Source organism: Diplotaxodon limnothrissa, linkage group LG11 (genome assembly GCF_057381915.1).
Source record: "Diplotaxodon limnothrissa isolate DT_005_m linkage group LG11, D_limnothrissa_male_GT1.1, whole genome shotgun sequence".
NCBI lineage: Eukaryota > Metazoa > Chordata > Actinopteri > Cichliformes > Cichlidae > Diplotaxodon > Diplotaxodon limnothrissa.
Window position 1 is genome coordinate 8543484 of NC_140606.1, and position 15946 is coordinate 8559429.

At 41.6% G+C, this 15946-nt stretch overlaps 1 protein-coding gene across 1 annotated transcript in view; it reads right to left on the bottom strand.

The window, feature by feature from the left end:
* Positions 1 to 15946, bottom strand: part of vps13b (vacuolar protein sorting 13 homolog B) — a 299690-nt gene that overhangs the window by 89095 nt on the left and 194649 nt on the right. The window contains exons 33-34 of the mRNA XM_085366137.1: positions 11896 to 12022; positions 10440 to 10583 (exon numbers count right to left, since the gene is read on the bottom strand). Coding sequence (XP_085222263.1) covers positions 10440 to 10583; positions 11896 to 12022 — 271 coding nt within the window. The remainder of the gene's footprint in view (positions 1 to 10439; positions 10584 to 11895; positions 12023 to 15946) is intronic.

Below are 15946 nucleotides of genomic sequence, written 5' to 3' on the forward strand. Positions count from 1 at the left end.
TCATCTTAATCAAAATAACAATAATACTTTACCACATGCCATTAGAAACCACAACTCACTTGCTTATTTTCTTGAGGAAAACAGAGGAGGGAAGACATTTATAATATGAAGTCACTGCTTTGTACGCCATAATGCAGAACAAGAAAGGGCATCAAAGGCAGTCATTTAGCACACTAAACTTTGTTTCAATAACAAAGGCAACCTGCTATGCACTTTAACTGAACCACAACAAAGAGGTAAAGGAAGGTCGTGACCCCAGAGCTCGCAAATGGATGCCGAGTGCTTCGGCGTGACTGTCGACTGTACTTTAAACAGTGTACTCCAAAGCTCAGGGCGCCAAGTGGGGCCATTTTAACAAGCTCCCTCCACCCAGTAATGCTGGTGGGTGGGTTTACTCCGCCAGGGTTTAGCAACATGTTTCTCAAAGGAACACGAGAGACAATATCCGAACCATTTTGTTTTTTCCTTCCACGCTCCAGGTCCCCAGATATCTCTCCTTACTCCATTTCTCCATCTATTGGTGTGGACCAAAGGAATAACAATGTGGGAATATTTTGCTTACCATGTCAGAGAATCTCTCGCTCCTTTGATGCCACGTGACTCACAGGGGGAAAGCAAACACTGCGGTGACAGTAATAATTTATGCATGTTGACATTCCTAAAGCACTGGGTCAGTTGGAACACTTTTCATCCGGAAAGACCGACTGGGGCAGAAGCGAGGAGATGGCTGGTCTAAACAGAGGAGCATGAGAGAGGGGCTTGTGAAACACCTAACTGAAAAAACAAAGGAAAGATGAACCGACAAGAACATGAATACAGAGATGATGTTCTTTGGTTTCCAGCTGCCCTATAGTTTGGAAAAGCTCTGGCCCAGAAACAAAGATGCGAAATGATAAAGGCGGGAGAATGGAAAGAACAACTGTAAAGAGAGCGAGTTAATGTAGTCCATCTGGGGAACTACAGTTTGCTTCTCAACAAAGACCTGGCTCTGGAAGATGTGGCGACCAAAGCCTCTGTTTTATAATTGAACTTCAAAAACGTTTTTCTCTCATGCCTGCTCACGACATTAGCTTGCTTACAAATATTTTGCTACAAATAGAATGCAGATTGCCATTGCTTAGTACATCAGAGCAGCATCCAGAGCGCTGACATTACGCAGGCTACAGTAGTGTGCTCAACACGTTGAGTTTAAGCCCGAGGCCTTCCCAGTGTGACTCCAGGCCCTTGGAGAAGCTTGCCAAACCCACCGTGCCCCGCTCCAAATCTCTGGCAATCAAGAATGACTTAAAAAGTTTGACAGACACCACCCTTAAAGCTCAACAGGAGATGTATTGCTTCAGTCACCCCCGTCAGATCCACCATCTAAACCCAAATCCTCACAATTATGTCGCACCAATCAAATCTACTGCTTAGGTTAGGGGTGACTGTGAGGACGTGCAGGAATTACCCCATATCGCAACAATAGCACAAGCTCTTTATATAATCAGGATGCAATGCAGTTGCCTAACTCGCCAAAGGAAGCGTTCAAAAGACGGCACAAGACAATTTCTAGATTAACACCACAAGTGTGTTAGTGAAAACAAACAAAGGAGGGAAAGCGGCCCGACCGTCATGATGCAAGTATTCAGAAATGATACACAGACTCTCTCTGCTCATCCGACATAATCTCTTGGCTGCAATCAGACACTGCTGAACAGACTTTATCACCAAATGCTTCCATCATTAATAATGAACATGATACAAGATAAACTAAATAAGCAGAGTTACAAAAGTGAAATTTTAAAGCTAAATGGAGGACTTGGCAGCTCGAACACCGCTGATAAATGTCGCCTGATGGCCTTTATGCACTTAATATGAAAACATACCGACTCCCGTCCGATATACCTAAACAACTGCACCCAGGCTCGTAACATTTTACAGGGTACCTGTTTACAATAACTTGAAGGCCAGATGAGGGGGAAAAAACCATGATGAGAAGTCACAGTGAGACAGAAGCACCCTGGGGTCTGTCTTTTCTCTGAGCCGCTATGATCCTAGCCCCCACAGCAGAAGAATATTCATCAGACGTACTTTTCTTCTGTTTTTCCACAGGGATGGAGCAGAGCACAACTGGCTCTCGTTAGCCCTCACCATCCCTGTTTATTTTTGAGATCTGTGTGGGAGCAATTTTCTAATCTAAAATACAGGCTCCAGTATATACCAAAAGTCCCTGAGTGAGGTGAGATTAACGGTGGTCAAAGTTGTTTCTGAAAGTGGGCATAAAAGTTCCTTTCGCTGAGCTACTGTGAGACATCTCGGAGCTTGACTTTAGATGTTAGACCAGTGGTGTCTCTGTGAAGACACTGGCAGCGATTTTGCGTTCTTGACACATCTCATCGCTCGTTACATTTTCACTGGCAAAGCAAAGTGTGACACGCACCGTCGCTCATGGTCTCACAATAAAGAATAAAGCAGCAAAGTACCTTAAGATTTCTCATCCGAGGTTTTGGCCATACATCATTAGCTTTGGCGCTATGTTTTCAACAAACAAACAACAAAAGAAACCTCAAACTGCATTGTCTTCAGCATGACCTTGGCGGTTCAAGAAAGCAAATGTCTAAGAGATTTCAAAAAGCTGCAGAAATGCCTTTCATTAAGTCGTGGAGTGTTCTTCTGAAACTTGTGCTGCCTGCCAGCCATCTCTGTATTCTCTGCTTTAGTTACAAGTTTGTGAGCAGAGAGTAACAGCAGGGGAAAACAGAGTCCTGAGGTGATGTGAGGCTGTTTGGAGCAGGACAGGGTGGGAGGTGTAGGAGGCAGATGCTCACCAGGTGGTCTTATACAAGATTGGGAGCGATGCTGCTGTGATCAGCTCACGCTCCAGGAAGCCCGCACATACACGCTCACAATTTCGAAAAGAGACACAGTAAGAGCGCACCGCTTCATAAGTGAGGAGACACACACAAATATGCACTTAAGACTGCACTGAAAACTCAAAAGTGGCATGAAGACAAAAACAATCCTGGCTCTCTGTCTATTTACAGCAGGAGGATTGAAGTAATCTTCCTGTAATTTGTGCCTGGATTAGCTACGAGGGTCGAGTGAGACAAAAGCTCTCGGGTTCTGCATGTTAGGCTCTCAAAGGAGAATTATGTAAGACCCCCTATCCCCTGACTTGGCTGACCAAGAAGGACCCTGATAATGGAAACATACTGTAGAGGACAAGGCTAAACTAACAAAAAAAATGATCTGCAGACAGAAAAATGAACATGAACGTAGCTCAAAGGCTCATTTTAGGAGAACAAACAATTTCACATGTTCAAAGTAATGATAAACTGACTGCATGGATGGCTGGGGGGATTCAGAAGCAGCTTACATGGAAGGAAACACCTGTGTGAGGGGGCATCTGGTGATTCATTTTTGACATGTACACTGGAGCTCATCCAAGAAGACAAACTGAAGCAGGTGAAGTACAAAATCAAGCCCACGTCCTGATTATTTAAACCATCTGAGCTACGTTTTTCAGTTGTGTCTCCGGTGACTACATGGAACTTACCCGTGCATATCTGTCATTACCTTGACTTCATGTGGGTTTTACACGCTGCTATCAGGTTTCAGTTCCAGTCGCAAACTTAAACATATTCAGTTCACAAATGTACTGATAGATAACAGTTCTTGTATACATGGAATAATGCTCGGTTCCTCCATCACTAACATTAAGAACACATGTGGCACAATAACTCACGCCATAATGCAGTACACATTACAACTACTCTCGTCGCTGAATGACCTCTTGTGAATCTTTCAATTAACCGAATTAAGGATGTCGCATTTTGTTTTAGCAGAACTCAATGCTTCTGCAGACCATAACGCAAAAAGACAAGAAAGAAAAAGGAGAATAACAAAGACACTACACACTCACACTTTTATTGCAATGTTCGAGTTACTTAATCTTCCCCATCACCTGTTTTTCTAGGTGGAATCTTGCTTTTACAGGTGGATGGAAGAAAAAATACCCCCACAACTATTTCCTCTTTTCACTTCACTGGACAAAAATTCTGTGTTTTTACACTGAACAAAATCTACCATAGTGTCTGCTAGCTGGCCTGCACATTGCTTTTACTAGTCCCCTGGGTTTATGACCCTGTTTCCCTTGCAGGCAGAGAGAGAGGGCACTCCTGCTCACCTGAGTTGTCACTCGATCTCTGGGTTCACGGCGGGGGCCTCCTGCCTTTCCTCAAAGGCACCATTTGTTTCCCTGCTCTAACAGAATTCCGAGCTTTGTGATTTTATCTGGAGTTTTCACGCCAATTTTGCCAAAACCGATTGAGGAGAGAGCAAATTCAGCTGCTACTGATCTCAAATAGATTGAGTTTCCAAGGGGCCAATTTAAGAATGTGCCACGGTTATGCTCTGAGAAGAAGGTTGGTTGGAGTGCAGAGGCTGAACAGGGAAGGTGAGCTGTTATGACTGGCTGTCAATTAGCAGTTGATTCACACAGAAGGGTCAGTTAGACACAGGGAAAAAAAGAAAAAGATATGGTTTCATAACAAAAGAAGGGCAGCAAGATGAACATTGGCTATGAAAATATGTATGTTTAAGATAAGCTGAGACGACACTTACTTTACAGATCTAAGGCAGCCAAAATGGAAAAGGAGACAGCTGCACAAGGAGCTTTATTTATTATTCCTCTCAGCAGCAACCGGGCGAATGAAAATAGTGCTAAGCAGGATGGGAAAAGGTCAGGGTGAAAGGAATCTGGCCCTCAGAGAGGGTTAATAGCCAGGTTGACTGGTTAAGAGCTGACCTCTCAGGAACATCAGCTCCCAGCTTTACAGACAAATTCTTTGGACGGAGACAGGAATCAAAGCAAACACCACATTCAGACGCTGTACTCATCTTTGAACATTTCTTCCTTACTCTCTTCCTTCTTCTCTCATTTGGCAAACCTCTCTCAAGCTGTCTCCACTGTCTGCTCTGTTACTTTTCCATGCTTTAGATTTTTACCCTCATTTCATGTCTCCTTATTTCTGTTGGCCAGCAGAGCACTGAAAAGATCCTCTGACACCTTACTGTCCTGGAAAGATCAGAGGTCAAGAAAGATACTCGAGTTCTCAAAGCTCAACAGCTACAAGACAATATGAAACACTCATCACAAAGAGGAGTGGCTTGGGAAACGGTTTACTTTAAACATATACAGACGAGGATTCGGCCGCAGGTCGCTCGCTGAGCCAAGCTTGTCAACAGCACCGTGGCTAAGATAAGCTGTCCTACGTGCTTTTGACATCCAGCTAACACTCCTACGTGAAAGAGAGCTATATACAGGCCATCAAGCTTCCACGCTCCCACAGTAACATTTAGCAGTATTTGGTAAGAGTGAGTTACTTTTATTTGGTTATTATACTTAACATTATGCAAAATTCTCAAGATATTTGAAAGGATGACCTGTCACAGAACTGTATTCTGTTTGCTCATGTAATCCCAGACTAATGGGAGCTCTGAGGAGGCCCCATCACGAAACAGTATGGCACATCAGTATACATGACACTATGACATTTTATTTTAAACCATAAAACACACTAAACTCGTTTTTTTTTATAAGGGACAGTTTTTAAATCTAGTAAGTGTAGTTGAGTGTGGCTGTGTGGACAATTATTTCAGGAAAAAAAAGCCACTATGCCTCCTTAAGGGTAGACATTTAAGACTAAACAGATGTAACAGCACAGTATTATTGTCTCCAGAGGAGGAACCCTGCCCAATAGCAGCCATTTAGTCCAGTAACTAGCTAGCTATGGAAGAGCCAACACTCTTCCAGCAAGCAGACGTGCCAGTTCCACGATGGAGAAAAGATTGAATGGGATAGACAGTGTGGGAAAGAAAGTTGGACAAGGTAAACAGAGAGAAGGCAATAATGGGTGACTGGGAACTTGATGTATTTTCTAGGATTTATACTTCAGACAGTCCAACCTGATAACATCTTGTAAACCTGTATACAACCCTTTACATGTTTGTGTGTGCACTGGCATCAGTGGGGATATATGTGTGTTTGTTTGTGTGTGTGTGTGTGTGTGTGTGTGTACATGAGTGTTGGAGGAAGTCTAAATCCCCGTTTCCCATGCGTGTAATCATCCCAGGATGAGGTGGAAGATGAAGCCGACCGGGACTTCCCCTGCACCAGAGGGTATTTTCCTCTAACACTGTGGTACGAGCACATGGCTGCCTCTGTATGTGCTTTTTTTACTATGTGTGTCTGTGTGTGTGTGAAAGAGAGTGATAAAAATAAAAAAGTATTATTATCACTGCTAAAATAATATGTTTGCTTATTACTGTAGCAAGCGTATAAAAGGCACACAGTAAAATCAGAAAATGATACAGAATAACTGAAAGACTGTCAGGAACAAACTTGCACACTTTCACACACTGTCATCTAAATCTTTTACTCTGTCTTCTAGAGAACAAATAACGTCATAGCAGAGCTGACACACACACACACACACACACACACACACACACACACACACACACACACACACACACGGGTCAGCTGTTCAGTCATAAAGAACCATTAAGAGTCCTGGCTCCCAAATAAAAGCAGAATACAGTTACCATGTTGAGAATGTGGAAACAATGTGTATGACAGAGTGTGTGTGTGTGTGTGTGTGTGTGTGTGTGTGCGTGCGTGCGTGGTATGGGTCTGCATTTCTGTGTTGCTTGGTGACACAGCTGATGACATAGCAGTGAGATAAGTACCACAAACTGCTCCATCATCTATTCATAGCTCCCTGGCTGAGGGTCCTCCTGCTGCCTAAACTGAACTCAGCCTCACTTTATCATCATTAACATCGAGCACAAAAAATGATGGATCATAATGCTGCAATAAACATCCCTACGATGAAGTGATTCAAGGAGCAACACATCTGCTTATCTAGTGCTTAGAAATCAGCTGTTCGGTCATAAAGAAGCACATGTTTTGCATCTCAATCATTTTAAGTGGAAACTGGTAACTGTCGATAAAGCACAATAAGAGGGTATGAAAGAGATTATGAGAAAATAAAAATCTAACATCTGTATGTATGCATGGAAAGGCCATTACAATGTGTATGTGTGGACAGACTCCTTTGAACACAGCACAGTGTCTAGAAATGACTGAAATCACACACAACACTTGAACGCGCTGCCTGAACGAGTGTCTTGCCTCACCACTGCCAGGGAACCCAAAAGCCCCTACAAAACAAATTCATTAACCAAGACAATAAAACACAGCTGTGAGGGGCAATGGAACCGTTTGAAATGAGTGCCTGGGATTGTGGAGAATCTGTTCAAGACAAACAGCATGCTAAGAAAAAAGAAAAAAAAATCAGAGGAAAGGATTTGGAAATAAGAGAGAGTGAGTAAAGAGCAGTGTTTAATTTAAACTCTAGCTGGGGACAGTGCTGACTGTGAGAACGGAGATGGTTTGTTGGAGCACAACAAAAACAACTCCCCTGTACCAGATGCTTGAGTTCTGGGACCTGGTTTTAATTTAATCTTTTGAACAGGTTGTATAAAATAAGAACAAACAAAAAATGCCAAATTCTATAAATATCATTACTGAAGCTGGGATTGAATTAAAAAAAGACATTCCAAATCCAGTTTCTAATACTGTGGAAATTACAAATGGAAAGACATCTGAACTTTATTACATGAAACCTGAAGATTGTTGACTCTACCTGTTCTTAACCCACACTCTGAACACTGTCAGGGTATGTACTTCTGATATTCTATGATGACAGTGGGTGAAATGTGTTAGCAGGGGGTGGGGCCTAAATGCCTTAGTTCAAAACACCACTAGAGGGCTCTGCAGCTTGTGAAATGGGTTTTTGTAGATCCGTACACACCAGACCTGATCATGTCTAAGTCATACTAACCTCCCTGTTGAAGGGCCAAGCAGCCGGACAGACTCAGCTGCCAAAAGACTTACGACACTGAGATAGATGGAGGTACAAATAGTTTTACAGAATGTCCAAAAAAGTCAAAGCCAGACCACATTTATTCAGTATAACCTCCGAGCTCTGCAGCTGCACAGAGGTGAAGACACACTGACTGAGCTCACTGTTAATGATACTGTTATGCTGTGTAATGTCACTGCTATAAAACAGTAAGGCACACTGTATCATGCATATGACATAAATAAGGTAAAAGCAGAAAAGTCATAATAGCCTCCCCTTGTTAATAACTGTGACCAAAAGAATTTAAAAATGCATGTGTGGAAATACATGAAAAAAACATGAAAGCTGAACCATCACAAATACATCTAACTTCTCAAAAAGCAGTGATTGATATTACATCATTCTGGACCTTGTGGGTAATTTCTACTTCACCTAATCCAGATGAAAAAAGAGAAGTAATAAAAACAGTCGGATGCATATTTTTGCACAAAAAATTGACAGCTCCTAAACTTGTATAAACTAGGAAAAAGCCTGGGGGTAAAAACATAAACACAGCGGCTACTGTCACAGTGTCCTTAACATTATTTGGAATCTCATCTCCTCCAGCTGGAGAAGCTCAACAAGAAAACCAAATTCACAGAGGAATGTTTCGGGTGCATGTCAGGACTGCACTGTGAGCCAAGGTGTTGCAAAGCTGAGCAAAACTGATGCTACATCATACATTACGTTGCATTACATTTCATTGCTTTTAGAGATTAATGGAAAAAATAAACCGTGATCAATCCAATTTAAATCACCCTTCTTGAAGGGTGAACCCTAACAATTTTTTTTTTTTTGGGGGGGTGGATAACATATTGCAGTTTTCAAACAGTTGCCAATAGTCCTCCCAGAATAGCTGCTTAAATTTCTCATCCTGCCTTGAACCTGGATGAACCCTCTGTAGCCGTTAGCTGCCCCTCAACAGAATCAAGCCATGAATCATTACAAGTCAAGGGTGAGGGCTCAGAGATCACCCAAATCAAGACCAGATGCACAGCAGGCACCTCCCATGGTCTTACCGTGCAAGTAACAAATGAAGAACAAAAAAGAAATAAGGAAATTTCACACTGCGCCTTTCTCTTATCCATTTCTACACGGTTGTATTAGTCCAAGTTGTCCTAATCCATTTTAGATTGTAATCATGTAATCACTGTACAAAGTTTAACTTGTTACTTTGCCTGAGAAAGCCTACTTCAGGTTACAGAGGCCTTTATCTGCGTCATCTGACGCAGTCATTGCACTTAAGCACACATCGTCCCATAAAGAATGTTAAGAGGAGATAACAGTAAAATCACTATCAACTCACTTCACTTCATCCCATTACCCCCGTTCTTCTTTCCCCTGTCCCCTTCCCTCATCTACAACTCCCATCCTCACCACAGCTGGTAAATATTTTTATATTGTGTTCCATTAGAAAGCTTCATTAAGCGGTCAGACGGGGCAAATGGCGCCTGGGAGCTCCCTGTCCTGTAAACAATAGGAAGGGCCCTGAAAGCTGCAGCTGAGCAGAGCGCAGTAAACTAAGCCCACATTAGAGAACAGCCTTGCTCTGAGTGAGTAAATATTTAAATGTGTTGGATTCACCCAAAATAGTCACGGCTAATAGTTAAGAGCACAGTATTGGGAAATAATAATGATAGATTTTTGAGCAAACAAGCATTGCGCTGCTCAATGATTAGTAATTGGCTTCATGTGAACTTGTGGCAGACTAGTGGGTAAAAATTAATAAGCCATAATTGTATCAACAAAGTGATCTTTTGGCAGATGTACAGTATCCAGCTAATGTCAGCACAGCACATATCTACAGGAAAAGTTCCTGAAATAAAAAGAGTTGTTAGTCACACATGACTTCAGGTTTGTTACACCGAAGAAACAAAGCTTTAGTATTACAGAAACCATAGTTAAACTACTCAAATAACCTTACTCCAGCTAAAATGTCCATACTATGTATGTATGTAGCTTTGTTTGTCAGTATGTAAGTGCCCATATGGACCAAGACGTTTGTGTTGTGCATGAATGTGTGAGTCAAAATTCCACCTGATGTCACTGTGACCTGTGTTGCATATGTTTATGTGAGCACTAGTTGGTGTGATTTCACCCACAGTCTACAGGACCAAAGGAGCCAGGCCAGGATCAGGAGCCCAACCAAGTGCATGCTCATTCTTTAATATTCATGGGTATGAGGGATGACTGCAAATCTGTCCTCCAGTGCTGACATGTGCTGTCCTCAGACATCTCGGGGAGAGGATTCAGTGCAAACCACCTGAAGCCACTCACTAGATTTGACTCCTCTAAGTTAAATTGAAACCAAAATGGAGGAGATCCAGAATTGCAAGCAGTGTGAGATTATGCTTACAGACACAGGACTTTCAGGTAGACAGAAGCACTGAGAACTGTGTATTGCTGCACAGGCTGACTGTTTAAACATCTTTAAGTTTAAACAGGGGGTGGTTTTGATTTTGTATGTAGTGCTGGAACGTCACTATAATGTACCTCAAAGCCTTTCTCTGGAGTGTCCATCCCCACCATGTTGTCTCTGAGAAGCTGATGAAGGAGGTGGACCTGAGCAATACTGAGGTAGAAATCCAGACTGCTAGTCACATTAACCTCCAGAGAGTGGCCACACACCACCACCTCCTAGAGAAAAAAGGGAGTTAAAAAAAAGGGGGGGGGACAAAATGAACAGAAGAAGTAGGAGGAGAGAACAGGAAATGCATTGAAAACATCTTTTGTAACTTGTATACGCTTCTATTTACTTTCCATCTCCTCACTATCTTTGTATCTTTACTTAAGTCTGTCTCTTCTTCCGCTCTTCCCTCTGTGCTCTCTGGGGTCCCACCCACAGCCAGCAGTTCAAAACTCAGGCTGGAGGTTACATCTAAAAGGATATTACTCACCAACACTGTGGACTGAACCACACACACGCACACATGGCAGACCTAGCGCAATAACCCACAAAGGGTATTGCCACTGTTTTTAAATTTTATTTTGTCAATTCTGAGCTTTAAATTAAAGTCACTACTGTCTTTTTTCTCATTTAGATTTATAGTAACATAAGAAGTGCATTAACATTATAAATATTAGTAGTTCTGTTAGCGGTCAAAGTGACTGGTCGAACATGTTAAGGTTACAATAACAGTTACAGAATAGCCTGGCGAGGAACCACATACTGCTATAATACATTCAATACATTAATGATTCATTAGCAATAGCTTTTACATTTGTGTGGGAACCATGCATAAATCTGCTAACAGTAGTTAGCGGTTAGACAAAATGAATATGATTTTTATTATAGAAATTGTTCTACACGACTTAGTTCAAAGTTGTGTTTTGTTGTTCCTGGCTCTGAGTTTCCATATCTGAGGGAGTTACACAAATCACATTGAGAGAGAGAGAGAGAGTGTGTGTGTGTGTGTGTGTGTGTGTGTGTGTGTGTGTGTGTGTGTCTAAGCACAAACTATGGATTAGCTGTTATGCATTGTCAAGGGGCACGTTAGCGTGGTCGGATGAGGCATCAAAGAGGCAGGAAGTCTCAGAGAGCGGTGCCAGAAAACATCAGCTGTATAAGCAGAAAGGTTTGAACTCTCGGGGTCAAAAACCTCCCATTACATGGTGGACGGCCGATTCCTAATGAGTAAGTTACTGTACGTTAGGAGGAAAATGTAAATACTTTTGACATCTCACATAATCAATGTCTATTTTCATATGAGCAACGGATTGTGAGAGTAATGGCTGCAGTCGTAGTTGTAACAGGTCGCGGTCAAAGGGCACAAGAAGAATCTTTGTCTATTCTCAGACTTAAACTTTGACGTTTCGATATAATTTTCCCTAGTTCCGGGGGATTTTAACTTTTCTACAGTGCAGAGACATTTTCATTCAGAAAATCTGAATACTCTCTACAGAAATAATTCATGCGCAGTATTTCATGTAGCGCTGAGTGGATGCTCACCTCTGTCTGTCCACTGTCAGGGGACAGGTTCTTGCTGAAGATGATAGCTGGAGCAGCAGTGACCCGGACAGAGAAGTCAGTCAGGATCGGCGTGAGGATGGCCCGGCGCTCCTGGTGTCTCCGGATGCTGTACAGAGATCAGACACCTCATCAACTACTATTTTGCTACTGTTGTTCTCAACCATGAAAAATGTATTCAAGCTTTTGTATACCTTATAGAAACCTAAAGGACTTTTTATCTTCACTAAAACTCCCCTCCTTTTGTTTACTAATATCTTTTCATGGTTAGTACTTAAAAAATCTTTGTGAGACCGTCCCATCTGCCTGGGGATGGCACGTCAACACCACACAGTTGAAACCACAAAAAGTCTTCACAACAGAGTTTTATTGTCATGCTGACAGGCAAACATGCATTTCAAGGCTGTTCTAGGTTTTAAGATTCAAAGCATTAGAGGAAAAGCTAAACTTGACAACAGAGACTTCAAAATTGATCTTCCCCTCGTATAAACGATCTGTAAGGTTTTTGCCATCACTGAGATTTTTTACATTTCTTCTTTTACGCATTTTAGTTGCAAGCTTGAACAGAGACTGAGTGAGACAAGTCTCATTTGGGAACAGCTCTTAATTGTATACACACGAACGAGCTGAAACCTTCTCATATCAACTCTCCATTTCACTAATGTTCATTCCCACAATCAAGTCATATTTGTGGGAACATTTGTTAGCAGTAAAACAAATATACAAGTGGGCTTTATAAGGTGGTGTTAATTGCCACATCTGCTGCTATTAAAACAATCAAGCAGTACAGCTTCCAATATTTATAGTTGGCTGGGATTATAAAAGGCCCAGTTTCTAGGTGGCCTTGAGTACAGTTCTTAACCAGAAACAATATCATATTCACTTCTGCTACACAAATGTGCATTACCAGTGCCCTTAAGGGATTATTTTCTGACACATTTCTTTGAGTGGGGAGTTCGAGGGAGGACTAATTCAGAGGTGAAATGATCTGTGAGGCCAATTGGTGTTGGCTAATCTCCCTTCAGACGGGGATTGAAACAATGAGTGTCTCGTTGCAGGGGACAGGTGCTATCATTCACCAGCAAGGCTAGGAGCCCCGAAGCTCAGTTTACCAGTATTATGGAAGTCTCTGAGTGGGCTGGAGAATCCTGTGGTTCTGTGTATGTGCGCGTGCCTTTCAATGGGGTCATTACAAAAACAAAATATGGAAAGATTGACTTTTGTTTCATTCAGTGGGACGCAGAATAATCAGTAAATTGGAATATCAGTGGCATGAACAAAAGGGAAGCCTGCACTGGGCGACTGATAGGAGGGGCGATGGGAAGAGTTCGCAGCTCTGTGACACAAGGTCTTTCCTAGCCAGCAACTACAAACTGTGATGAGGACAGATCCTGTCAGTGGATCCACAGTGCTGGAATTTCCTCACAAAACCTCAGGAAGCAAACTGAGGCCACTGCAGATCAGCCGCTACTGGAATTAAATCCAAAAAGCAGCAGAATCAACATACCGTGAGTCTAAGGCTGGGGGGAGAGAGAGGGTATCAATGTAAAGAAAAAGGAAAAGGTGTGAACTTTAGAAGTGGTGTGTGTCAAAACTTGTTGCAACCAAGGTGGTGTATTTCTGTTAATGATTGCAGCAGACAAGTAAAGCTGTGAACTTGGCTCCCCTCTCCTCAGTGTCCTGGAATTTTCTCACACATTCAGCTATGACTTGGTAGTGTTGGTAGCTGAGGCGCAGCACACTGCAGTGCACCAAAGCCCTGCCGAGCTTCTAGTGCTGTTTCTGCTACAGCGAGGGGAGTCGCATTGCTTTAAGGTTAAATGGAAGAGCTGGGACGAGACCCCAACACCACTACTGGCTTTGACCTTATCAGTATGACCATAGAGACACGCCTGCCTATAAATGTATACCTTAATTGTGTAAACGATATCTTACGGAGTTAAATGGAAAAAGAGGAAACATCAGAAAAGAAATATACGCTAAAGAAGAATGACAATCCAGTGATAAAGAGCTAGGAGCTTCTGATTATAAACAGGAGTCAAACTTTAGTGACCTTTACTCCATAAAAGTGGGTGTCAATCCTCTTGAGTGCAAAAAGAACTGTTACATATTAGGTCATACAATCATCAAGTTTGAAACAGAAATCCAGACCCACTCTAGTATGTCTTACGACAGCTAAATCTATGCTAAAGATTTTTAGCATCTTCTGGAGCCCAAAGTGAGAGCCCAGAATGTCACCTCATTGCCCTTTCAGACAATGTGGACTTGGCACTAGGCCCATTGCAGAGAAACATATTGAGTGAAAGAAAGAAAGAATGTGACTGGATTAAAGATCAGAAGCCCCTTGCTCTTGTGAGCGTCTCTGACACAGTAGTAAGAATGTAAGACAAATATAGGCCCAAGTCCACTACCTAAAAGAGCTATTTTACAGCTGACCTGGCCAGGATTGGAGGATTAGAGACAAGCGAATAAAAACTGGTGCACAGACAACAGAAAAACATCAAGGTAGAGTTTAGAGATAACGTCCCATGCATATTAAACTCCATTGTCTTCTTGGAAAGGGAACACAACGGTTTAAGAATTTTTATCTTTTCACAATCCAACAAGAAACAGAGGAAGTTCTTACTATAATACAAAGAATCTCTGTGTGTTTGTTTCTGTGTCCATGATCTCTTTATAGAGTTGAGCCACCAAACAGATACACAGATATATCTTAGGTACTTGATGGTTTTTATGTATATCAGATTATATGACATGTTATCTAGCAACCACATATTGACCGACTATTTATACTGCTATAATACCTTATAATCCATTGCTTTAATTTCACATTAACATTTCACTTATATCCACCAAAGTTAAATAATGCATAATATATTATGATAAATCACATTACTTAGTTGTCACCCAGCAAAAGGCTAAAATGACCCATTTTTAAGATATAAACAACATTTACCCCATTATTTTTACTTTGCCATTGTGATTTAGTATATCTGTTTACCAACAGCACAAACAGGCCAAACAACACTGTAGCATGGGGGTGTAGAAGTAGTAATAATATACTGAAAAGCACAAACCAAAGGAACAGGGCTTTGCGATATGACCAAAATCTCATATCCCGATATAAGAATTCTATCGTCCGAATAACGACATAAATCACAAAAATGTAACATTTTCTGTAAATTCTGTGAATCTCGGGCAGCTCGACCTGCGGGAAGTGTTTCCAGCTGCGCGTCATGTAGCTGGAATTGAGTGTTTTAACAGATGCATGAAACTATACATTTCTAGACATAAGTTGTAACGGCCGCAGTTTTCTTTGTGAGTATTTATTACACGGCGTGCTGCGGAGAAAAGACTGTTCTAACGTTTGAGTCTAAGGTTTATTTTTTAGCACCTGGCGGCTCTTTTTTACTTCTCATCCGTAAATAATCTGCATCTTTCACGTGATTCAGTTTATTTTGAATTATTGTGAAAGGTTTATGTGGAACATAAACAAGCGAACACGCGATGCTGTTGTTGCTAACCACAACGCATAAAAACAGTTGCTTGTCCGTCTGTAGTGTGGTTATATTAAATATATGAGAAATAGAGAACTTTAAGAAATTAATATAGCCACTACAGTGACGATGAAAAAATATTGCCGTAAACAGTTTATTTTGCGACACCACGAAACAAACGATAGCGTAAAATGAAACGATAGACGTTTTTATATCGTCATCCGATATATATCGTTATATCGAACAGCCCTACAAAGGAAGCACATAAAATCAAGCAGTGCTTGCTTTTATGAGAAAGTGCAGCAAGATGCCTTTCAGGAAGAAACTGAAAGAACAGAGCTCCCATGAAATAAGTCTGGCTGTCACAATAAAAAGGTCTTATTGGAGGTCTGAGAGCTGAGGGCTGAGCATCACTATCATGTTTTCCAAGACAGTATGATTGTCTTGGAAAAGTCTTCTTCCAAGACAATCATACTGTCTCTGTGTGTAAGAAATACAATAAAGAAAAAAAAATATTCCTAATGAGTATGTATGAC